Below are 25,564 nucleotides of genomic sequence, written 5' to 3'. Positions count from 1 at the left end.
TAATAAATGTTAAGTTCGTAATAAAAAGTTATTAAAAATAAGTTAATTAATAATACTTTATAAAACCCTTTTTATTTAGTTTAGTATTTGTTTTTTTATTTCTACTTTTACTAGCTACTCGGGCGATTCTCGATATCGGTTATATAGTATTAATATATAGTATTAATAAATACTCCTACTATCTCATTAGACTATTTTTTTTAAATATTCTTCTACCTTTTTAAACTTTCCTTTTTATAAAGTTTATAACTACGGATTATTAATAATAATATTAAGTACCCGACGCTACTACTTTATAAGCCCGCGTACTTAGCTAAGTTAACTACCTTTCTAAGTATAATAGCTTATAATAGTAGTATTAGAAATGCCCTCATTGCCGTTATTAAATAATATTAACCTTACGATATTTACTTTAATACTTTTAACTTTAACTTATATATATATATATATTTATTACTTCGTTTCTTTTATTAAAGTCAAAAAACGCTTCCCTTACCGTTTATTACTATTACCCTATTATTATTACCCTATTACTATTGCCCTATCGCTATTACTATTACCCTATTACTATTACTATCGAATTATTTATTTTAAATATATATTATTAAAATACTAGGATATTAACTTATTAATTTATAAGGATACTTTAAGGGCTAGAAGTTCGATCTTATAAGTATTATACTAGAAAACCCCGAACTATAATAAGGTCGTCTTAAGGAATATAGATTAGATATTATTAATTTAAAGATTTAAAATACGTATATTAATATAAGTATTACCCTTATTAATACCTAACTAATATAATATAATAATTTTAAAATACCTAATTAACTCCCGAGTATTATTAATACTCTAAAATCGCTATATAAAAAGAAATTAGGAAGAATTAAAAAGAAAAATCTAATATTATTAAAAAAAGTAAAGAATAAGGGGTAGTTTTTAACTATTTAGAGGGCAATTAATATATCATAATAGCAGGGTTATTAATATCTTAAGTTTAATTAGTATTAATAATTAGTAATAGCTACGGCCGGCTATAGTTAGTTATAAAGTTTTATAAAGTACGTAATAAAGATACTTAATATTAACCTTAATAAACTAGCTTATTTATAAAAGCGAAGATAGCCCCTAATAAGGCGGACCGGACCCTAAAGGGTTCTAGTTTAGTATAATTTTTAAAAAGTCTATCGAGACAGTAGGAGTATTTATTAATACTATATATTAATACTATATATACAATATTAAAAACCGCCCAAGTAGTTAGTAAAAATATAATATAAAAATAAATATATATCCCTTTAGGGTCCGGTCCGCCTTATTAGGGGCTATTTTCGCTTTTATAAATAAGCTAGTTTATTAGGGTTAATATTAAGTTTTTTTTTACGTACTTTAATAAAACTTTATAACTAATTATAACCGGCCGTAGCTATTACTAAATATTAATAATCCTATTATAATATATTAATCGCCCTCTAAATAGTTAAAAAAACTACCCCCTACTTTTTACCTTTTTTAATAATACTAATTTTTTTTAATCCTTTTTAATTTATTTTTATATAGTAATTTTAAAGTATTAATAATACTTAGGAGTCAGTTAGGTATTTTAAAATTATTATATTATATAAACTAAGTATTCTTTTTAGGGTCCGGTCCGCCTTATTAGGGGCTATCTTCGCCTTTATAAATAAGCTAGTTTATTAAGGTTAATATCGAGTTTTTATTACGTATTTAATAAGACTTTATAATTAATTATAGCCGGCTGTAGTTATAACTAATTATTACCCCCCGATAGAGTAATCCGCCGGGGCCGTACTATATATTACGTATTAAAAAAAACTAAGTATATTACGTTTTATACTTAACTACTAATTAAAATAGTAATTAACTAACTTAACTATTATTTTTTTTTTATTAATAACTCTTAACCTTCTCTTATTTTTAACTATTTAAAGAGTAAGCTATACTTATTTTAATATATATAAACCCTCTTAATACTAACTTATATAAATAACTAAATCTTATATTATATACTCCTTTTTATTAAGGATTAAGAGGCCTCTTATATATTCCCTTATATTTATAATATAGCCCGTATTAAAAGGATTTTTAATTTTATAGAGTATAATTTCTAAGCTAGCATTAATATATTAAATCTTAATATTTATATTAACCTAGTTATTTATAGCGTTTATACTATTATTTAGTTAGATTTTATATTATTAAAAAATACTTTACTATTTCTTAAGTATATTTATATTAGTTACGATAGCTATAGTATTAAGTTAGCTAAAAAGGGCGCCTAGCCCGAGAGGGGTAGACTTATTAATAAGTATTTTTAAAAAGTTCTAACTTATTAATTACTAACTATATACTAAGAGAATAGGTTCTTATTAAAGTAGTAGTTTATATATTAATAAATTTATTTAGTAAATTTATTTAGTAAATTTATTTAGTTTAAATAGAGAGTAGTTTTAAGTAATATTAAAAGTAATAAGGATAAAAAGAATTTTTATAAGCTTTAATATAATAAAAGAGTAGTAGATATTAGCTTATTTAGCCCTTTCTTTAGAAACCTTTATGTTATTATTAAAGTTTAGAACCTCTATAGTTAAGGGCCGCTTCTAACTATTACGGCCGATTATTATAGCTAATTATTACGGCCGACCTTTATTATTAACCTTTTTAACTAGCGCTACCGCAGTAGCTTACCTATTCCGAATTATATAGCGGTTTTTATATTAAAATCACTATATTATATTAAGCACATACTTAAGATATATTATATATATTATATAGTTAAAAAGTATATTATATTATATAATTTCTTTTAAAAGCGTAATCCCGTTAAAGTCGATCTTTTATACTTATAAAGCTAGAAAAAAACCACTATATATAACTAATTATTAATACTAACTAAACTTAAAATATTAATAACCTTATTACTATAGTATATTAATTACTTTTTTCATAGCTAAATATTACTTCTTATTTTCTTTTTTTATTTTATTTAATAATAACCTCTCTTTATTAATATTTTTATTTAATACGCTCGCTTATACTCTTTTTAAGTTTTTAATTATATTATTAAATCTAAGCTTATTTATATTACTTTATTATATTAAAAAGAAATTAATAAGGGCGACGCTTATTATAATATATTTATTTATCTTTTATAAATTAATATTATAAATCTAATATTTATTAAAATAGTCCCTCTATAGCTTAGGGTTATTTAGTATAATATTAATAAGATCGAACTTCTAGTTATTAAAAAAGCCCTAAGGGTTAATAAGTCACTAATAGTATTTTAGTATTTTAATAAAATATACTTAAAGTAGATAGTTAAATAGTAATAGTAATAGTAATAATATAATAATAATAAATAGTAAGGGAAACGTCTTTAATTTTAATAAAAAAAACAAGGTAATAAATATATATATATATATATAAGTAAAGTTAAAAAGTAAATATTTTAAGGTCGGTATTATTTTTAATAATTATAACGAGGGTATTTTTAATATTATTATTATAAACTATTATACTTAGAAAAGTAGCTAACTTAGCTAGGTACGCGGGCTTATAAAGTAGTAATATTACGTACTTAATATTATTATTAATAATTCGTAGTTATAAACTTTATAAAAGGGAAAGTTAAAAAGTTAGAAAATCTAAAAAAAAATTAGTTTAATAAGATAATAGGAGTATTTATTAATACTATATATTAATATTATATAAACGATATTAAGAATTACCTAAGTAGCTAGTAAAAGTAAAATATTAAAATAAATAAGCTAAGTATTAATTATAATAGTCATTACGTTAATATTTTTAATTTTTAATTTAATAATTCTTAATCCATATTTTTTAAAACGATTATACTATAGTTCGGGGTTTTTTAATATAATATTTATAGGATCGAATTTCTAATCCTTAAAGCATCCCTATAAATCGATAGGTTAGTATCTTAGTATTTTAATAATATATATTTAAAGATAAATAGACGACTTAATAATAATAATAATAGTAATAATAATAGAGTAATAGTGATATAGTAATAGTAATAGGGTAATAATAATAAATTAATAGTAATAAATAGTAAGGGAAGTAGCGTTTTTTAATTTTAATTAAAAAAACGAGGTAATATATATATATATATATATATATATATATATATATATAAGTCGAAGTTAAAAGTATATATTAATAAGGTTAGTATTATTTTTAATAATAATAATAAGGGTATTTTTAATACTATACTATTATAAGTTATTATTACTTAGAGAGTAGTAAATTTAACTAAGTAAATAGTTTATAAAATAGTAGCGTCGGTTGTTTAATATTATTATTATTAATTTATAGTTATAAACTTTATTAAAAGGAAAGTTAAAAAGTTAGAAAATTTTTAAAAAATAGTTTATTAAAATAATAAGAATATTTATTAATATTATATATAGTGGTTTTTTTCTAGCTTTATAGGCGCAAAAAATTAACCTTAATAGGATTATACTTTTAAAGGAAATTATATAATACGGTATACTTTTTAATTATATAATACGGTATACTTTTTAATTATATAATACGTATAATATGCCCTAAGTACGTATTTAATATAATATAGTAATTTTAATATAAAAACCGCTATATAATTTAGGATAAGTAAGCTACTTTTTTTAGTAGTAGTACTAGTTAAAAAGGTTAATAATAGAAGTTAGCTATAATAATTAGCTATAATAGTTAGCTATAATAGTTAGAAGTAGCCCTTAACTATAGAAGTTCTAAATTTTAATAGTAATATAGAGGTTTTTAAAAAAAGGGCTAAATAAGCTAATATTTATTATTTTTTAGAGCTTATAAAGATTTTTTTTATCCTTATTATTTTTAATATTACTTAAAGCTATTTTTTATTTAAACTAAATAAATTTACTAAATAAACTTATTAAATAAACTTATTAATATATAAACTATTATTTAAATAGTTTATTTTTAGTATATAGTTAGTAATTAATAAGCTAGAACTTTTTAAAAATGCTCGTTAATAAGTCTACCCTTCTTAAGCTAGGCGCCCTTTTTAACTAGCTTAATACTATAACTATTATAATTAATATAAATATACTTAAGGATTAGTAAAATACTTTTTAATAATACGGAATTTAGTTAAATAATAATATAAATATTATAAATAACTAGGTTAATATAAGTATTAAGATTTAATATATTAATATTAATTTAAAAATTATATTTTATAAAATTAAAAATCCTTTTAATACGGGCTATATTATAAATATAAGGGAATATATAAGGGGCCTCTTAATCCTTAATAAAAAAGAGTATATAATATAAAATTTAATTATTTATATAAACTAGTATTAAGAGGTTTTATATATATTAAAATAAGTATAGCTTATTTTTTAAATAGCTAAAAGCGGGGGAAGGTCGGGAGTTAATAAAAAGAAAATAATAGTCGAGTTAGTTAATTATTATTTTAATTAGTAGTTAAGTATAGAGCGTAATATACCTAGTTTTCTTTAATACGTAATATATAATACGGCCCTAGCGGATTACTCTATCGGGGGGTATTAATATTATATATTAATATTATATAATTAATATCGAGAACTATTTAAGTAAGTAATAAAAGTAGAATAAAAAAATCAAATATATATATATATATATATATATATAAATTAAAATTAAAAATATTAAAGTAAATATTATAAAGTTAGTATTATTTTTAATAATAGTAACGAGGGTATTTTTAATACTATATTATTATAAGCTATTATTATTTAAAAAGTAATAAACTTAGCTAAGTAAATAATTTATAAAGTAGTCGCGTTAAGTACTTAATATTATCATTAATATCTAGCATATATAGCTTTAACGAGGTAATACGGAATATTCTTATAAAAGAATAAAAAAGTAAATATTTATCTAAAATAAAAATATATAAATATAAGGGAAATAAGCGTATATAAAAGAGGTTTTATAATAAAGAGAGTAATATAGTTAAATTATTATATAAAAAGTTACTTATTTAATAAAAGGTCTAAGTAAGTAAATATACGCCTATATATAAATATAAAAACCTCCTACTAAAATATTCTATTACTTATTAATTATAATATAATTAATAAGCGCATACGTAAGTAAATATATAATCGTAGTACGTAATTTTGTCTTAAGAGAATTCTAGCTTATTTAGTTACTTTTTAGCACTTTTTATTACTTATATAAGCTTATATAAGCAGTATTGCTTATATAATTAATACTTATAATAATTTATAGAAATTGTATATTAATATAGTATATAGTTTGCTTACGTAATATTAATAATAAGGCGAATAATAAGGTAAATAAAATTACTTTTATAATATAATATAATTACTTTTATTACTTTTTTAAATAGGTACTATTTTTTTAAACTAATTAAAAAGTAAAATAATAATGCTAATATAAGAGTAACGTTAGTATATCAGTTTATAACGCCGGTATATTAATTCCTTAACTTAATATAAAAGCCTAAATTTATTAAGTTTATTAAAATAATTATTAAATTAAATTAATTATAAGTCTAGCCTCAATAGCGAGCTCTTATTAATTTAATTATTTAAAATATTCATTTATATTGAAGTATATAACGGCTATATTTACTCAAATTAGGTAGTTATATAGTTCTACTAAACCGCTAATAGGGTTGGCACGGGCCAATGCAAGTTCGAACGGCGATAATATCTACGGTACTAACGTTATCTCGCAGTCGATGGGATAGTTAGTACTGGTCCAAGGGACGTAATCAAGGGCCTTGACTTACTATGCCAATCTGCAGGCCGAGGGGTATATGTATTCACACCACACCTGCTGTGACTACATATTCGCACACTTATGGGGAATACTCCATTTCCAACATTTCTCTTACTCATAGATCCGATTGCGCCATCAACCCACAATAAGACATGATGACAGAAAAGAAATGTCTGTCTACACTAGCATGCCTTGATAAAAAGACTTTGGAGGCTCAGATCCCACGTGGAAGTCTTTGGCTTGAGCCTCTTTCCTAATTTGTCTTCATGCAGCTTTCTTTGCGGCCGATAGAGTTCAGCTTGATATCGCATACTACCGGTAGTCGTAGATGGGCAGTCTTTGATCACCACTGAACCATGTCCGGAACTATGCACACCCAGGACCGTGGCCCGGGGCAAACGGGTCTTGCTCCAACACCCGGCTCGGCCTCGAGCCGTAGTCCGAGCCCCATCGCCAAAGCCAAGCCTTTTATTCGATCAGTACCTTTCCAAATTGTCGTCGCTTGTGGCGTATCCTTCACAGCCCCTGGTATGTGGGATGCCCTGGGCGGGCTCGGTGCCGGTGGTGCTGCTGAGCCCTATGCTGTCAGCGCAGCCAATGCTCTTGGTATGACTTCCATCCCAACAAGCTTTGTATCATTTCTTGGGTTGGTCCATTAACTCCCATACGAAGTATACGGCCTGTTCGCGGTCGTGTGTGTCGCTGCAGGCGCCGTCAACAACCGTATCGGCCTTCCGTATGGGCTTGCTTTGGGTGCCATAGGTTACCCGCTCTACGGTGCCGGCTTGTATACGAATAACGTCAGTGCCAACACTTGGTTTATGTTATTCGGCAGCGCCCTCTGCGGCATCTCTGCCGGATTTTTTTGGGCAGCCGAGGCCGCAATCATCATCGGTTATCCGTCTCCCGGAGATCGAGCATTCTATCTCGCTGTCTGGCAAACGGCCAAGGCTGCAGGACCCATTGTGGGTGGTGCCATTAACCTGGGCCTCAATGCAAACCGGAAGACAACAGGGTCCGTCTCGTCATCGACTTACATCGTTTTCATTGTCATTATGTGCCTTGGCCTTCCCATTGCGCTGTGTTTATCACCTGCTCATAAGGTCTGGCGCAAAGATGGAACCGTTATCAGCACACCGAGGGCTCCGACATGGGGAGCGGAGTTCAAGGCTGTTGGGAAGCTCTTTGCCAGCCGTAGAATCTTGCTACTACTCCCAGCCTTCTTCATAAGTTACTTCTACAACGGATTCATGAGCACGTGGCTCGCGACATACTTCACCGTGCGCTCGAGGGCGTTTTCGAGTTTCTTTACCAACTTTGCGGGCATCTTCAGCTCCTTCATGATCGCTACGCTGCTGGACAACCAAAAGATCCATATCAAGAGGCGCGGCTGCATTGCATTTGTTTCCATAATTTTCGTACTTGTGGGCACATGGATCTGGGCTACTGTGCTACAGAAACAGATCTATGACGCTAGTGAACCGCCTGCTTATGACTGGTTCCAGGGAGGATTCGGAAAGAGCTATGCTCTCGTTTTCTTCTGGCAGTTTGGTGGACAGGCCTTCCAACAATTTCTATACTGGCTTGTCGGCCAGTACGCGACAGATCTTTCGGACTTGAGTCGTCACACTGGTATTCTGAGAGGCACGGAGGCTTTGGGTCAAACTGTTGCCTGGGCGTGAGTCACCTCTATACTTCCCTCACTCGTTGGATCTCTATACACCACCATTACGATTCTCAGAGACTGACTATAAAATACAGTATGCAATCCGAAGGCAACGCCAACCACTTCGTTAGTATTGGCCTCAACTTTGGTATAACCGTTCTCTGCGTCTTTCCCACTTGGTTGGTGTTGTCTGCACTCGAAGGAAGCCATGAGGAGAACATAGCCAGCGCCGAACGTAATTTAGGCGATGCTGAAGAGGAGGAAATTGGGTCAAAGGCAGCGACCTAGTAAGTGACCCAAGGTCGCACAGACAGAAGTGCACTCGGGGGCTGGCGAAATGGATTCAACTCCTGGCTGCTATTAGGTTTGGACTGCCCATACTTTCTACGAAATACCCAAATACCAGACTACGTACCAAACATGGAGTTATGTTTCTCTGTGATTGGCGACTTGACTAGTTTCTTTCAGATGTGGTTGTCTCCGAAGATGCGATGAGAGGCACTGCATATTCATCAGCGACGTCGGTAAAACGTAGCGGAGTCAACACTAGCCAGATGACGTTGGTGAGACGATCCCATGGCCCCAAAGTGAGGCAACATATGTCGTGATAGTCGGAATGCCATGGAAGCCATCGTCGTTGGACGTGCTGCCTCCCGAACGGCGGACGGACGTGGCACAGGGCCATCATGCGCACAAATAAGGGTATACTAATTGGTGGTGATTGTGCTTCATCGCGCATTCATGTGGTATATTTCAACTATCTCTTTTGTTTAACGCCCATCCCAATTTTCCTTGCCGTTTCCCGTTCTCTTTTCTTTCTCATGACTACGACGTCCAAGTGTCCAGGTTAAGTACTCTGCAGTGTGCCTCGTTGCCAGCCCTGTGCACCAGATGTCCCAATCTCAGGACCTTCTCACCAGCAGCTTCGAGAGCTGCCACGGTAGCATCAACGTTGGCCGCATCTACCGCAGCCACCATTCCCACACCAGTATTGAAGGTGCGAACCATCTGGTATGGTTCTACGTTACCGCCCGTCTTCAGCCATTTGAAGACAGCGGGCATTTCCCAGCTGGTCAAATCAATCTCAGCAGCAAGACGCTCCGGCAACATGCGAGGAACGTTGTCAATCAAGCCACCTCCGGTGATATGAGCCAAGCCCTTGACGAGGCGATTTTCAATGACACCGCGCAAACTCTTGACATAGATCTTGGTAGGTGTCAGCAGGCTCTCGCCCACCGTCTTGCCAGCATCCCACGGAGCAGGGTCAGTGTATGCCAGGCCTTCGCGTTCCAGAATGCGGCGGACCAAGGAAAAACCGTTGGAGTGAACACCACTTGAGGCCAGGCCCAGCAGCACATCTCCAGCGACCATGTCATCTTGTCGTGGCAGTCTTTGGCTGTTGACCATGACGCCAACCGCGCATCCTGCAGCATCGTAATCATCCTTTTGGTACATGCCAGGCATTTCAGCAGTCTCGCCGCCGACAAGTGTACACCCGGCGTCGATGCAGCCTGCTGCCACGCCTTCGACGAAGGCAGCAGCCGTGCTCATCTCCAATTTGCTGCAACCGTAGTAGTCCAAGAACATCAGGGGCCTGGCGCCCTGGACGACAAGATCATTGACATTCATGGCTACCAAATCGATGCCCACAGTGTCATGCTTTCCCATTTGCTGAGCGATCATGAGCTTGGTGCCGACACCGTCAATAGCACCGACAATCACGGGAAGTTCGCCATCCTTCAGCTGAAGGCCGCACTTGGCCAAGTCAAGCTCACCACCAAAACCTCCAATCTCGGCATCAGCTCCCGGCTGTTTGGTGGCGCGTACCGCCTTCTTGATTCTCTCAACAAACTCATTGCCCGCGTCGACGCTAACACCGGCTCCAGCATATGTCAGAGCTTCCTTTCCCTGCTGTGACCGGAAGGCGCGATGGGCAATGTCTTTGCGGTAGTACATCTTGTCGAAACTGATGAGCGTGAGACCTTGCTCATACGCCTTCTTCACGGCGGCTTCCAGGGAGTCGGCAGTAGCGTTGACTGCAATTACACGGCCACCTGAAGTCTGCAGTTGGCCCTGTGGGGATAGCTTGGTTCCTGCATGGAAGACAGTGATATCCGGTGACGTTGACTGGTTGACCACCATGGGCGTTCCCTTTTCATAAGAACCAGGGTAGCCACCGGCAGCAACGACTACAGTGGCACTATACTTGTCCTCAATCTTGATATCGACACAGTCAAGGCGGGCCTCGTGAGCCGTGCAAGCCATCATGATCTCGGCAAGATCCGTTTCAGAAGAGAGGAGCGGAAGCACAGTTTGTGTCTCGGGGTCGCCGAATCTGACGTTGTACTCGAGCACCTTGGGGCCTTGGCTGGTGATCATGAGGCCGGTGAAAAGAATGCCGCGGAAGGGATAACCCGCCTTACGCATTCCGGTGATAGTGGGCTGGATCACATCCTCATCGATCTGGCGGATGAGCTCCTTGGTAGCAATGGTCGTCGGAGCGTAGCAACCCATACCCCCAGTGTTGGGACCTTGGTCTCCATCTCCGATTCTCTTGTGGTCTTGAGCGGGAGGAAGAGACAGAGTATGAGTGCCGTCGCTAAAGGTAAGGATGCTCAACTCGTCGCCGGTCAAGAACTCTTCAATGACGACCTCGTCACCAGCGGACCCGAAGGCCTTGTCCACCATGATCTGCTTGAGAGCTTCCTTGGCCTCCTGCTTGGTTGTGGGGATGATGACGCCCTTGCCCGCAGCGAGACCGGTGGCTTTGATGACGACGTTGTGGGATACTTGTTCGATGTAGGCAACGGCTCTTCCGTAATCGGAGAAATTCTCGTAGGCGGCGGTAGGAATATTGTACTCTTTCATGAAGTCCTTTGAGAACGTCTTGCTTCCCTCCATCTGTGCTGCTTCCTTGGAAGGTCCGAAACAAGGAATGCCGGCGGCACGGAAGTAAGCCTCAACTCCGTCGACAAGAGGAGCCTCGGGGCCAGGAACGACTAGGTTGACAGATTGGGCCTTCGCAAGCTGGACGAGCGCGGGATAATCGTCGGCGGCGATATCCTCCACATTGGTGGTCTTGGGACAGGTGGCGGTACCTCCATTGCCCGGAACCGCAAGGATGGAGACGACACGAGGTGACTGGCTGAGCTTCCACGCAAGCGCATGCTCACGGCCACCGTTGCCAATGAGCAAAACGCGCACACTATCGGCCGAAGTCATGCTGGGGGGCGTAATTGAGAACAAGAAGCAGCACAGAGGGACCTGAAGAAGGATTTGATCAGCCTTGAGGTAGAAGAATAACGAGCACAGACAGACACGAAATTAAGAATTCGATCTAGTGGGGTGTGACCAACGTGCAGCGCGTAATCAAACGTCCAGGTATGAGCACTAGACGTTAGAAGGGCCGAAGATACTGAGAGGAAGGGTACTAGAATATGCCGTCTGTCTCATGCGTGCATAGGAGCATTGGTGATGACGGACGGATGGACGATGATTCACTTTTCGGGCGACTCAGTGACGTGAAAAGTTTCTTTGCTGCACCTCCACCGTATGAGGGGGAAACCTGGACGAGGGGCAGCTAACAGTGGTTTTCTGTTGCGACGCCGGCGCGCCAAAAAAAAAAAGTAAAAAAGTTTCCTGGTCGAATGCCCCTCCAACCCCAATCGGGCCTAGGGCGGGGTGATTTGAGTAGGCCAGCAGGGGAGAAGAGGTTGATTGGAGAAGGTGCCTGGAATGGATTAGCGCAAAAATTTCCAGCTCAAAATGCGAAAAAGCCCCCACCTTCCCTTTCTGTCCCCAATATTGGCACATTGTGGCCGTGAATGCCACATTGCTCAGGTAGGTAGGCGCCTGCCTTACCTTTGGTAGATGTCGAACGATCAGTGGCTCACCGCATTAGGTACTCGTTGTTGCTGATTGCTATAAGGCATCTTATGTCTTGGATTCTTCTACTCAAAGAACCCGAAATCCATGCCAATCGGCGTAGAAACACAAACATACAGTCTTGAGAAATGTACTTGTCCTCGTGGCACTTCGATGTGAATCAACATGGTCAGTTCTCAACCGCGGGATCACCACTTCGTTTATCCTAAGTAGGAAACTAGAGGACCAGCCGAGGTAGAACAGACTGCTCCAACTCGTCGACACTACCACTGCTGATCAAGAGCGCATACTCGTTGTATGCCGCATTAAGTATCACATCTCGGCTGCTTGCATTTCCTCGTGGCTCAACACCATCTGAAGCATCCGCGTCAATAACTTTTCGATACCACTCCAGAGCCAAATGATGCAGACCAAGCATGTGGAAAGTCCTCGCCACGCCAAAAAAGGCTTCTCTCTTCTCCTCCGGCGGTCCAGAAAGTTTAGAATGGCAGAATTCAAATACGCAGGCGAACCCTTGCATGATGAGATATTGACGATTGTCGGCCTGCCGCTTGAGAGCATGATGAATGTATCCTAGCCCCACGCTGAGACTGATCATGGGGTTCAGTGGATCCAGAGTTCGTGCCCTGAGGAAGTAATCTAGCACAAGGGTTCACATGTCAGCCAAGGTCTTTTTGGGAAAAGGTCAGTCGTTGGGTTGACTCACTCAGTGCAAAGGTGTAGCTGGTCGAAGTAAAGAGAATATGCCCATAAAGCATCAGTAAACAAGTATCGAGCTGTTTCGCCTCACCAGTACTCGTACGATCGCCGACCGAGACGTCATAGCTCCTATCTGCCTGTGCCGTACCAAGGTGAGAAGCATCAATGATCTTGATCTGGCGTAAGATATACTTTTGCGCAGGTCCTGAATTGTACCATGACGCCGGTGATTGGCACAGTCTGCACAATGCGGCGAACATGCGGTATGAATCCGAGTCTAGCTGTCGTACCTTCATAAAGAATCTAGCGACAGCTACACACATCTCTTCGTCAGAAAGATATATTGCGCATGCTGTTTCCATCAGTCCATGAGTCAGTCATGCATCTCGAACACGATTGGAGAGAATTTGGCCTACCCGCCCATGCGACATGGATTAAGAACATGTAATCCTTGGAATTGACGAACACGATGGAATCTCGAGCTGCTTCACAAACTTGGTAGGCCTCTTCAGCACGGTTATCGAGGGCAAGGCTGATGGCGTAGTCAAGGAATAGTTCGAGCCATTCGCCGAAAGGAATGCCTCGATAGCCGTCGTCCTCGTACGTTACGTTCGTCCTCCTCTCATCCGTCAGAGATGGTGCCATATCTGTAGAAACTTAGTATAGGGGCAAAGGCAGTGTTCGAGGCGATCAAATGCATACTTTTGGACAATCTTTCGGCCAGTTCAGAAAGGCCAGGCTGAGTTCGGGATGAAGCGCTGAACACAACATCATTGGCGGCTCCAAGAAACTTGAGGTATTTGTCCCAAGGATAGAACTTTCTGAAGGATCTAAACTCGCCAACAAGATCGCCAGCAGCGGCCATCCACGTTGGGATTAGGGAGTGATCGCCTGCCTGAATCTCCTTCTTTAGGCTGCGCACAACTTCGTATCGCCTTGTGAGCTCATCTGCCCGGGCTCGCTCCTCCTGCATCCGTTGATCGGGAGCTATCAGGCGCTTCGGGCGATATCTCGGGCGAACAATTCCGCTGTTCGCAGGTCGGCGCTTGTACTCCCGTCTACGCCGTGACTTGGCGCCATCAGCCAAACCGGAGGCTAGAGATCCTGATAAACGGTGACTTCCAATGCCACGCATATCTCCACGGCTGTCGCTAGCCAAACCCCCTTCATCGTTGATGCCCTGAAGAGCAATCGCTTCAGTCACGAGAATGTAAGCCTCCTCTTCTTCCTTTGCCTTTTCGTATATCGTAGCTAGTTCATAACGGGCGTCGATATTAGTCTCGTCGACCTGAATAGCCACGAGAAAGCAGTCTTCTGCCGCAACGTTGTCGGATTTCCTCAGGTAGCAGCGGCCGAGTTGAAGCAGTAGGGTCGCGTCTTGCCCGTATACAGAATGTCGCAGCAGTTCGTAGTAATCTAGTGCCTCCTGGTAGCGCTGGGCGGCGCAGAGTTCATCTGCAATATCTCGAACAAGGTAGGGAAAGTCCTCGATAGCGGTAGCCGTGGCAGATTCAGTTGGATCTAGCCACTGTAGATGGAGCTAGCAGGGTATCAGTAAATGCTGAGGCATCTTGCGCCACTGGAAGACAGCAGTATACATACATCTGATTCCTCGTCGTCTCGGATCTTCAGCCGGTATAGAGCAAGACGGGCCCTGAATTCCAGAGGCAATCCCATGCCATAGGTGTACATATTGTAGGCAGAAGGGTCGAAAGAGGGGATTTGGACACGGCGAGAATGATCGCGATCCCACTCCCTGTCATCGAAACAAGCATCCCATAGTTGGTCGTTTGGTCGTCCGAGCAGCCAGCGTGAAAGCGACTTGAGATCTGCAATGGCGTTTGCGAAGTCTCCAGCGCAGGCAAAGAGCTCCACATAAATGCCGATGTCGTGCCATGATAGTTCCCCCCCTGCTTCCTGCTCAATACTTCGTGCATGTGCGAAGTACGTCTTGTAAGCCGAGACAGCCTTCTGGACATCTTCCATGCCTCCAGAGTCGGCGCAGGCTTCTGCCAATCGTCGAACGACATCTATGTCCAGCGGGCGGCGCTCAATGACGTAGGTGAACTCCGTTATAGCCTGGGAGAAGAAGCCCTGGCGGTGACTGGCTTCGGCTCTACCTAGTCTAGCTTCAAGGCTCGTTGGTTGAGCCTTGATTGCAGATGAATAGCACATGAGGGCGGTCTTGAGAGCGCCTTCCTGACCGCCTTCGGCAAGGCTCATGGCAAAGGACGCACAATCCATCCACACCGCGAAGTCTTTGGGCCTCAGATGAGCAGAAATGACCATAGCCATCAACGCTTGGTCATTCGCGCCTTCTTCCCGGAAAATGGATGCTAGGACGGTCCATGCCTGATGAGTTTCGGCATTGATTCTGATGATCTCGAATACAAGATCCCGAGCGAGGGCATAGTTCCCACTCATAAACGCCTGGTTCACTCCCGCAAGACGAAGCTTGATGTCGCCTCTAGGCTCAGCAGCCTTTCTGGGACCTCGGATGGAGCGCGAAGCATGTTTGCTCCTTGATATCGGCGGTGCCCTCCTCAATCCTCCGTCATCGCCATCAATGCCAGCGCCAGCGCTGGCCCCAGTAGTGTGATGTGAAGAGAGAAACTCTCGTACAGACTGTTCATACTTGGCGATATCGCCTCGGAGCTCCATCTCATCTGAATCGGCATCCGATACAAGATCATCATCGTCGTCATCGACATGGGCATTGTCTTCGAGGTTCGCAGCCTCGACTTCTTTCCATGTTGAATCCATGATGGCAGAGCTAGACGGAATAATCCGATTTCGATGAGCCGGAAAGGCTCAGAACCATTTGCTGTGCGAGGGCAATGATCTGCTGAAAGAGGTTAGGATTGCAAGTGACAAGAGCGCTCAGGAATAGCTGTGTCGGCAAAATCGGTTTAGAAACTTCCTACCTGAGCATTTATCTTGTCGATAGATGATGTGGTTGGCTGAGTCTGCGGGAAATAACCAACCTTTCTTGTGTGGTCGACAAACACCCAGTCCCTTCGAATCGTCTTATCGCGCAGACCGAAATTGGCGGATTGACTGCGAAGTAATGTAGATAGATAAATACAGGCCTCGTGGCTCTAGCGGAAACGCCACCATGCCGTTGGCAACGAGCTGTAGCCGAAAGATTTGGGCAGGCTAGTGTGTCCGAAACCGAAAGTGCACAACAGCTTTCAGAAAGGCAAGAGTTAGAAAGAAGAGGTCGTCGCAGCTGCAAAGTATGAAGCTGATCAAGCATCCCGGAAAAGGCAGAAAGAAAGGTAACGGTACGTGCACCGCGGTATCTACCCAATTACCTCACCTTTGCATTTACGAAGTTCCCCACTCAGCTTTTAAGGTAAATTTGACATATCCTCCTCGCCTAACAGCTTTTTTGCCCCCTCTGGCGAGTAACAATGCTAGTGAACAATGTGACCTCTGAAGCAAATGGCACTCTTAATTTCTTGTCGGTGTATGTCGATACCCCCTTTTCACAGGGAATCGACTCAATCATGTGGCACAATCGCTGATCAGCAGATCCAGATAAGATAATGTTCTAGAACGGATATTCAACTCTAACACAATCGACGCGAGTAGCCACTCGAAGACATGATCGCTCCTTCTCGATGCGACTGAGTTTTAGATCCATTAAAGACCCTCACGAACAATCATCAGCCACGCGTTGTAAATATGGAGGCGCTTCCTTGCGCGCAGCCGGACACGTAAAGTTATCTTCTTATATATGTACAGAAGCACAGAGTGAGCGAAAACTGACCCTTGGTAGAGGTTTACCTACCCTCCGGACCACTGATTAGATACACACCCGCAATTTTTCATGCTTATACCCCCTTACTATGCTTGTTGTCTATCCAACAACACATTGAGGCCACTGGGCCTGTGGGCGCGTGAATGGTTAAATGTGTCTGTGTGTCCTTGGTGTGGCAAAAGGGGTAAGAACAGCGCACACATCTTCCTTGCATCAACCGTCAAATCCCTTTTTAAGCAATCTTACCATCATTTTTGGCCTCTGTTCACATAGCGTTAGCGCTGGTGCCGCAGAAAAGCTGGCTCGGAAAAGTACCTACCCTTCACTTGCTCAAAAACCTTGAGCATCTTCCTCCTAGCTCCGAGGGCGTTGACTCCACGATCCTCCAACGCCTTGTCGTCGAGCTCAATCAATTCATGCCACTTCATGTCTTTGAGATTTTCAGTGTACTTGTGCAACCGTAAGCTCCTCAGCCAGCTGGGAATATCCTGAAGAAGGGTCGGGTCTGTCGGGTCTTCAGGCGGCTTTGAGCTACCCCTACGACCTCGGGGAGATCGGCCACGGACCATATCGGAGTGGTCTGAAAGGTAACCTTCGTGGTTTCCTACACCTAGCTGGCCCACGTTGACTGAAGGGATGCCGTTGTTGAGAAGAGGAGAGGCGCCATCATAGGCGCTGAGGAACCCATTGTTCTGCGGAGAAGCGAAAGCCATGGGCCCGAAGCCTCCGGGCTGCATGGCAATGCCAGGCGAGCTGGGTCGAGATCGATGTTGGCCGAAGCCCATGTTTTGTGCCTGCAAAGCAATCATCTGCTCGCGACTAAGCACCTGGCCGTGCTCGTTGATCATGACCACGTTGGTATTGGGAATCTGCGCATTCTGAGGCAGACCCTGCTGGCCTGGAGCACCTGGAGCATCGTTGGATCGGGCACGGCGATACTTGCGAACATCATCAAGAGCGAAGCGATTGTTAACGGTCGACAAAGCTGCTAGTTTCATCGCGGTGGCATTTGCGACCATGTCGGCCTGCGTACCGCTAGTATTGGCGTTGAAATTCGCCACGAGCGGAGTATTGACCATCGACGCCCAGTTACCACCACTCGGGTTATAGGGGGACAGGAGAGGGAGGTCTGCCGGCTTGTCATTGGTCGTCAAAGTGGTGTTTTGGATATTCTGGTTGCCCGAGATCTGAGGCGGGCGAGGAGACCTCAAACCACTCGACGGGGGCGGCTGGACAAACTGACCCATCGGGGTTTGACCACCCGGAGCTTTAGATCCCTGAACCGATTGATCGCCTCCAGTCCACTGGTTTTGACCATTGGAGTCATGGTTGTCGGCAGGGCCCGCGATTGTCGGAGCAGCCATAGACTGCCGAGAATCACCTACAGCGCTGTTGCGGTTGGACGAGGGAGGGTTGCCCGTCTGCTGGGTGAACTTGGCCTTCTCGGTCGCAATGGCTGCGGCGGCGTCAGGAAACATTGCATTGATGGTGGAAGGATCAAGTCCCGATTGCCGTTTGCCGGTGGCAGTGCTCGTAGGGCGGGCGAGGGAGTTCCTGGACGAATCAACATTCAGCTTGTTCATGGCGTCGCTCAGGCGGTTCGACATTGGATCTGGAATAGACACGTTAGCCGAAGGACAGCAGGATAGTAAGAAGCGTGTAATCATTCGTGCCTTTATCGAAGTTGGCCGGGGATAAGACGCCCGACATGGGGTGGTTCTTGCCCATTTGCTGTAGAACCTGAATGAAGAACCGAATCTGCACTTGGGTGGTCTGCTGCAGCAAGGCGTACAAAGCAGCAGTGCGCTCGGCCTCGCTGAGGACCCTGAACCACTGCTCAATAGCACTTAGTTCGTCCTTGAAGTCCTGGTCGAGAGTAGCAGCGGCCATTTCTTCCAAAGTCGTCTCGTACTGGTCGATATCGGCAATCCACTGTTGGGCGATCTTGTCTTGGGGATCGGCCTCGGGGTTACTATGACCCTGGCCCTGCTGAGAGCCGTAGAAGTCGGACGACGGGCGGATCCGGCTCGAGGGAGATGCGTTGGAGAGCGCAGCCATGTCGGCAGAAGCTCGAAGGTGGCTGTTGGCTCCCATAACTCTCGAGGAGGGGGGGCGAAGAGACGGGTTTGTGTTGGCCTCCGGGGTGCTGTTGCGGTTGCCCGCAATGTGACTGCCAGACATATTGAGCATTGTCGACAGACAGCGCAATGATAGCGAGGTAGGAATCGCGCTGGTAACGGCGGCGAAGTTGATGTCGTGAAGACGGTAGAAAATTGGCAGGTGGCAGATGAAACGATGCCGACGACCAGTGAAGGGTGTCGTGTCTTTGTGTGATGATGGAAGGGGGGTCGGCCCGGGCAAGGAGGGACCAGCGCTGTTTCGAGATTTCGAATGACGGTAACGTCAATCGAATCAGCAAACAAGCCTAGCCTCTGTGACTCTGTGATTTGAATCAAGAGTGGGAGAGACGGAGAGAAGCTACAGCAGCAAACGGTGTAAATCCACGTTAGCGATCACACGCTCGCCTGTCAAGAGATCCAAAGGGACTTGTTGACTTGGTTCGTTCAAGTGAAGACAATAGCCCCGAACGGCCTGTTCTTTTTTTTTTTTTTTTCGTGTCTCTGGCTGCGGCAGAGCTCAGACGGCGCGAGTAGTGAATCGTAGGGTACGTATTCGCTGCCCAAAGCTCCTGCAGAAACCTGCTGACCTCAAAGGAGTCGGGGATTAATTCTAATGAGGAACTGCTGCTTAACACATGTCTCTCCGAACGGATGACAGGGTCTGGTTATCGGGCCAGAATTTTGGGGTTTGGTTGAATGTCTAGAGGAGGGTCCGAAAGAGACAGTAGCCGGTGGCGCAAGCCGAAGCTGCTGATATGGGAGTCGAGGCGAGTCGCGTTGTGCTTTGTTCTGCTTTCCGTGTGCTCTACCGCAGCGAGGGGCGCGGGCGACGACAACGGAGCCGGGGAATCTTGGGAGTGGTGGGAGCGGGATGACAAAGGTAATGCACTTCTGGCAGGCGGGCAGGAATTATTCAAGAAATGCTGCTTCCAGGCAGGTAGGTAATACGATATTCAAGGCTGGCGTCGTCTGAAAGTATTACCCGGGGGTGGTGGGAACAAAAGGGGAACGGAATTCGCTTCTCGAATTTGCAGGAGAGGTACTCATTCATGTACTGCACTGCACCACGGCTGGCAAGCGGGAAGAGGAGGGAAAGAAGGGTTCAGCAACGTGGCGTGGTCGCTGCTTAGTCACCGGGTTGGTGCAGTTATTCAACCTTACCACCTGAGGTAAGGCAGGGTGCCTCGCACGCCGTACAGCATGGGGCCCGCCTCTGAGACCTCTGATCTCAGGTAGGTAGTTACCTCAGATAGATCGGACGGAGTACCTTGAGGTAGGTATCCGACCTCGAAAGTATTGGAAAGGGCACGGCAAGCTTTGATCGCACCGAGAGGAGTAGATATGGCCACACGTCCCCGTCGGGAATGTACCAATGATCCCCAATGACAGCATGCTCACTATCAGCCAAGTTCCTGTGGCCCCCGTTATTTCTTCGTTTCCCAGGTATTAAGGCGCAATTGGCGGGTATTTTCAACTTTAACTTTAGATACCCTTCAAGAGGGTACGTACGCGTCTCGCCCCAAATCCCCCTCCCCCGCTCTTTTCATCAACCCCCTTTACTTGTCTCATGCAAAAACAGAGAAGAGAGAACGGCATGGCAAGGATCCGATCCATCAGAGAGACGCCAATGCGTAGGTGTGTAGTGAGGTCGTTAAGTGGAATTGACGGAACGCCTCTCTGATTGAAGAAACGAGGCTGACTGGCGATGATTCTTTGAGCTTCCTTGCTGAGTTGCTTTGTTAAGCTGCCAGCATGCGACTTTGCCCCAGCGACGAATGACGCCCCTCCCTTTGCCAGTTAAGTGTCCAATAGCTTCATGAGTTGGTATTGAGTTACCGAGTTGCAAGTCAGCCATGGAGGCAATCAATTCATGTTGAGCATTTACGGCCTTTTCATCCTGGTCATTGCGAAAGTACCACAGTCAAGGCAGCGAAACTGGGATTATAGACCCGCGATCCGATCTCACAACTTGCTCGGCTGGGCCATCCGGAACTTACGGGGAGAGCGTCGTACCGTAGCAAGGCAAGTTCCTGAATATTCAAGGCAAGTATCCGACTTGGATACCCAAACATATTGGATCGCTGGGGCAAATAGAGCCCATGGGACCCTGGAGATTCTCGGGGTTGACCGTTTTTCATTAATCACGTTCGATGTCGGGCGACCGTGGAAGGTCGGCGTAAGGTTTTCATCTACTTGGTTGTGATCCTTGAACTGGCCTGATATCGCACATCATAGTTCACCCATCGGGGCACGGCTGATGGACGTATAGTAGAGCCTTGCTGCATGTATCATTCCGTCACCACGCCCCTGGCAGAGTCATCGATCTCTCTTGTCGGGTGTCATCGTTTGGATTTCGAAGCAGCATATGCCCGACCTTCGCGGCTTGTTCGGTATCCGAGAGGGTTAAATCGTGCTTGATTCGTTTGCTGGCTCTTTCAACCTAATTGCCAGTTCCATTTGATTCCCTGATGCCCCAATGCGTCGCAGCCGTGCTGTAGAAGAGACCAATAACCATGCGTCCAATTTCCTGTCTATGCCGTCTCGCGCTTGCCCTCCTTCAGCTCCTTCTGTGAAACTTGTCAGCAAGCGTCGCGGTGGAGGTCGGTGTAACAAGAATCCTTGTAAACTGTTCTTTGGGGCAATCCGTACCAGGGCCTTCATGGTGCCGTGCAGAGCGTGACGATGGTTGCGGCGGAACTTGGGGTCAGTTCCCTTGAGGGAAGGGTATCTCGACGTCTTGGGCTTCTTGATACTACACGGCAAGAAGAGGAACAAATGGTCAGTAAAAGCACACCTCAGAAATCGGTTGGCATGGGCCAGAAATGAGGTTTGAAATCGTACCCGTTGCGGTGCGCCTTGCGCGACTGGTTGTGCTGCGAGGAGTTCTTGGACTCTGCGCTCAGAAATTAGCTAAGCTCTCCCGGTGCGAGCAACAAGGCTCGCAGAAACAAATCGTCGTGACTTACTGGCCATTGCTGCGGTCGGAAGGTGCCCCTAACGTTGAATACTAAAGCCTGGAGTTCGTGATGCGGTCGAGGGGATTTCGAGTATTGTGATAACGAGGCTGGCCGTGGGGTGGTTTGGTGCATGCTAGGCTCTTCGGTGTTGTGGGTCGAAAATCTGTGCCCTAATGAACTTGCTGAGCCATGGTGTGGCTGAGTCCCGTCGCGCTAGTGCGCCACCATTTGAGGTAGGTCCTTACATGATTGAATGGAGTGTGTCAGGCTTTCCAACCCGTATAAAATTATACCTCAGTTTTCATAATTGAGTACCTAAGATAGGTCTGTTAAGTATTCAGTGCGGATAAGTCATTGTAGGCAGGACTGCCGGTATGACTGCATGGAGCATCGCTCACCTTACCTACCGAGACAGATACCTACCTCTCATCGGTTGGAATATTTCAATGTCACTTTCGGACTATCGTCACGAAAACATAACCATATTTCTGATTCACATACCGCGAAGGGTTTCCTGGACTTTTGTGTGTCATGCTGTTATAATTCTAAATTACCTTGTCTACTTCCAAGACACGTAGGAATATCATCAAAGAGCAAATTTGGGGGATCGAAACGTGCTTTACTCTATCCTAGCTACCTTGAGTTGTCGGTTGTCATCTCTACTGTGCTAACCTCTTGTAGTGACCGTACAGTGCTCTTGTGTTCTATCCTTGTCACCATACAGATTAGTCCATAAGTTTGCCCACTCTGTCTACAGTCTACACCCTATGAGATATTATCTCATTTCGCTATACATGACGTCGAAAGGCCAGCCGCCATTGGCTCCTTGACGAGGTTACTTAGGCAGATGTATGCATGTCGCTACCGTTCTCTCAAAGAGGTTTGATGGCAGATGCGCTGCGAATAACTTCGGGACTCCGTGTAAAAGCCTGCAGCCGCTTCGACCTCAGCGTCCTGAGGTAGCGGAAGAAGAGGACAAACAACAACTCCATGCTATTCCCGAGTTAGCACCCTTACGATGGATATTTCAAGTCAAATAGCATCGTGCTTACCGCTCCTTTGTCATCATGAGGATGCCCTGGACAAGAAGGCCCTTGAGAATCTGTGGCCCCATACCCTTGAAGAGACCAGACACACCCTCTCGCTCCATGATGAAGTTCATTACCTCGATGAAGCTGCCGAAAGGCTTGCCCTTCCTTTCGGGTGGCGGCCTAGACTGCAAACCTACCTTTGCGACAATGAGAGGCTGTGTGGCAATCGTTGCGAGTGACTTGGAGGCAGCACCAAGAACTATATCATCATCATCAGCCAAAGCCGGCCCCGTCAAAACCTTGCAGTCCTGGAGGGTGCAATAACGTACGGAATGCCTCCCAAGGCTTGAGGTTATTCTTGCCAGGAAAGATGACTTCTTTCAGCCTCTCGTAAGCTCCGTAAGTGATTGCAGGATTCACCACGAGCACCAAGCTAGCCTTAAGACCCCTCCAGAGCCCGAACAGCCCATCCTCTCCGTCGATAACTTCCCGTGCAGTGTCGACAAAACCTTTCCTCTCGGTCTTGCGTTGGGTTTGCTGCCTTGTCGTGATGACGGCGACAGGAATTGTACAGAGCTGGGCTACAGCGCCAGCGATCGCGCCCAGACTCAACTCGACGAGTGTCGAAGGTGGTGCCGAAGTTTTGGCAGAACGCAAGTAGAGGGCGCGCACAATGGAATACCAGTAAAAGTATGCAAAATTGGTAGAGGCGACGCCAAGGAGAGAACCACTCATGCCGGCGTAAAGGCCCTTGACGCCATCGTCAGCAACAATTTTGCTCAGGGCATCCCAGGTGGACGAATAATGGGGTTCGATAGGTTCGGAGGGATCAGTCGCTACTGCGCCGGATTGCGATTTCACTTGGACCTGTAGGCGCGTCTTGACGCTTCAACGATGAGAGGTTAGCCAAAGACGATCTCTATGAAAGAATACGACAGCATAGAGTGGCTTTGAGGCGGTAGAGAAGACAAATATGTGAGGGTGTGGGTATCGCGGCAGCATCGTATCTCTCACATGTCAAGCGGGTAGACTAAAGCATTGGCGAGCACAGCACCGGAGGCGCCAGCAACTGCCTTGCCCCAAGGTGAGATGGAGGCTGATTTCGACTGCGCAGCCATTGTATTGTTGCCGAGTTCAGGTTGAAGAAGCAGTCAACAGGCACACGGATCAAAGTTCTCTGTTAGGCGTTTGGTCGAATAATCGGGCCCCAAGTAGGGAATCGTTGCGCGCAATGTCGGTAACGGTGACGATATCGGCGTCGGCGTCGGCGTTGCGGTTCTGCACCGATCAAGATCCGAGGCAAAGGGCGGGAGGGGAAGTGATCAGGTCGGAGAACGGTAACGGACAAGCAGTGAGTACCAGCAACAATGGGGAAGATGCGCGAGCGCGAGGAATGGTCCAAGAAGTTATTGGCGACGATTAGATATATGATTCAAGGTTCTGGGACGAATAGCCCAAACTGAGAGGGCCGCTCTCAGTGCCCATGGGCCATGGGGATTGACGTGCCGGCCACTGCGCCTGCGCGGGTGCCGGGACTGGCACTTGAGTCGTCGACCTCGGCCCTTGGAGATGACGCTAGAGGCCTGGGCCGCCATATGCTCGGTTAACCGGTGAGGTCACCTGGTGGGGTTTCGGCACAATCAATGGCTACCTACCTTACGGTACCTACCTTACCGTAGGTAATACTTCCTGGTGACAGACCGCCGCACTATAAGCTAAGGGGAGGTAAGGTAAGCAAGCACACCAAGGTGCCGGTAAGATACCGTCGGCAGGCAGGAATCTTGAGTGAAAATGTGCGGAAGGCTAATGGATGCGAAGCAGCATAAAGGATCCGTACCAACGGGTTAGTCTCGATACAAATACGTGACTGGCTTTGAAGAATGGTTGCCGGAGACCTTGAACTCTCTGAAGGTAGGTAGCCAAAATCGGCCATATGAGAGCGGAGCAGCCGGGGAAATGGGGCCAGCGGCCCAAGAGGTGGGGGACGACATGAGAGGCAGGTTGGTGATGGCCCAGTGCCGAGGTGATACAGTCTGTCTGGCTTCAAGTGTTTCATTTGGCCAACACATCCAGGTATGTAAAGCTGCCCACTCTCTAACATACGGCACCGCGGGCACTCAGCTTGGCCCATGGTATCTACAAGAAGTCCTCATCTTCATGCCAATAGAACCCGACTGAATAAAACCTGCCAAGGGTTGAACTAACGAAGTTGAATTAACTCGGAACTCGACGGAATAGTGCAGTATTACAATGTCCAAGGTGCCGTTCTCCATGATCTAGGTTGCAATCCCCGTGTAAGTCCTGAGCAGTTTCCGAGAACCCAGATTACAGGACGTGCCTTACGTAAGATGTGGTAAGTTCTATTAGCAGTCCTGTGCCTTACCTGTCGTTCAAGCAAGCCAAGAACCTCCACATCTAGGTAAGCTAAGGTATCTATCTATCTGGAAATTCCATTCTGATAGATGGTATGTACCAATGTCCAGTCCTGCTGCCCTCATCCAACAGATGAATGGGCACAATCTTACCGTGCTCCCAAGGCCTAGGTAATCTGCCTTGCCTCACTAAATCCAACTCTTTGATATCGACGCTTCTGATTCTCTGCTTGGCGCTTGCTCCGCTCCTTTGGGCGCCTGGCTTGGTTC

General features: G+C 43.9%; 8 protein-coding genes across 8 annotated transcripts; 2 read left to right on the top strand and 6 right to left on the bottom strand.

The window, feature by feature from the left end:
* Positions 1–7,157: 7,157 nt before the first annotated feature.
* CTAM01_02106 (uncharacterized protein) lies at positions 7,158–8,755 on the top strand (the record flags this gene model as incomplete). Its single annotated transcript, XM_060518145.1, has 3 exons — positions 7,158–7,407; positions 7,474–8,479; positions 8,563–8,755. 3 exons carry the CDS (start codon positions 7,158–7,160, stop codon positions 8,753–8,755), a joined length of 1,449 nt encoding a protein of 482 aa, XP_060387679.1.
* A 537-nt stretch (positions 8,756–9,292) lies between these two features.
* Positions 9,293–11,689, bottom strand: CTAM01_02105 (phosphoribosylamine-glycine ligase; the record flags this gene model as incomplete). The annotated part of the gene is made up of 1 exon (XM_060518144.1): positions 9,293–11,689. One exon carries the CDS (start codon positions 11,687–11,689, stop codon positions 9,293–9,295), a length of 2,397 nt encoding a protein of 798 aa, XP_060387678.1.
* Positions 11,690–12,569: 880 nt separating this feature from the next.
* Positions 12,570–15,814, bottom strand: CTAM01_02104 (RNA polymerase III transcription factor tfiiic; the record flags this gene model as incomplete). The annotated part of the gene is made up of 5 exons (XM_060518143.1): positions 12,570–12,991; positions 13,059–13,403; positions 13,468–13,698; positions 13,754–14,591; positions 14,654–15,814. 5 exons carry the CDS (start codon positions 15,812–15,814, stop codon positions 12,570–12,572), a joined length of 2,997 nt encoding a protein of 998 aa, XP_060387677.1.
* Positions 15,815–17,089: 1,275 nt separating this feature from the next.
* On the bottom strand, positions 17,090–18,397 carry CTAM01_02103 (VTS1; the record flags this gene model as incomplete). The annotated part of the gene is made up of 1 exon (XM_060518142.1): positions 17,090–18,397. The coding sequence occupies one exon, from the start codon at positions 18,395–18,397 to the stop codon at positions 17,090–17,092; it is 1,308 nt and encodes a 435-aa protein (XP_060387676.1).
* Positions 18,398–18,440: 43 nt separating this feature from the next.
* On the bottom strand, positions 18,441–19,004 carry CTAM01_02102 (SAM domain-containing protein; the record flags this gene model as incomplete). Its single annotated transcript, XM_060518141.1, has 1 exon — positions 18,441–19,004. The coding sequence occupies one exon, from the start codon at positions 19,002–19,004 to the stop codon at positions 18,441–18,443; it is 564 nt and encodes a 187-aa protein (XP_060387675.1).
* A 2,461-nt stretch (positions 19,005–21,465) lies between these two features.
* On the bottom strand, positions 21,466–21,907 carry CTAM01_02101 (60S ribosomal protein L29; the record flags this gene model as incomplete). Its single annotated transcript, XM_060518140.1, has 4 exons — positions 21,466–21,501; positions 21,584–21,686; positions 21,776–21,827; positions 21,901–21,907. The coding sequence occupies 4 exons, from the start codon at positions 21,905–21,907 to the stop codon at positions 21,466–21,468; spliced, it is 198 nt and encodes a 65-aa protein (XP_060387674.1).
* An 856-nt stretch (positions 21,908–22,763) lies between these two features.
* Positions 22,764–24,040, bottom strand: CTAM01_02100 (uncharacterized protein; the record flags this gene model as incomplete). The annotated part of the gene is made up of 4 exons (XM_060518139.1): positions 22,764–22,884; positions 22,944–23,181; positions 23,252–23,808; positions 23,937–24,040. 4 exons carry the CDS (start codon positions 24,038–24,040, stop codon positions 22,764–22,766), a joined length of 1,020 nt encoding a protein of 339 aa, XP_060387673.1.
* Positions 24,041–24,153: 113 nt separating this feature from the next.
* Positions 24,154–24,529, top strand: CTAM01_02099 (uncharacterized protein; the record flags this gene model as incomplete). Its single annotated transcript, XM_060518138.1, has 2 exons — positions 24,154–24,273; positions 24,401–24,529. The coding sequence occupies 2 exons, from the start codon at positions 24,154–24,156 to the stop codon at positions 24,527–24,529; spliced, it is 249 nt and encodes an 82-aa protein (XP_060387672.1).
* Positions 24,530–25,564: the final 1,035 nt, after the last annotated feature.

Source organism: Colletotrichum tamarilloi, assembly GCF_030869305.1.
Source record: "Colletotrichum tamarilloi strain Tom-12 chromosome Unknown Scaffold_4.1, whole genome shotgun sequence".
Lineage (NCBI taxonomy): Eukaryota > Fungi > Ascomycota > Sordariomycetes > Glomerellales > Glomerellaceae > Colletotrichum > Colletotrichum tamarilloi.
This window is presented reverse-complemented; position numbering and strand designations above follow the sequence as displayed.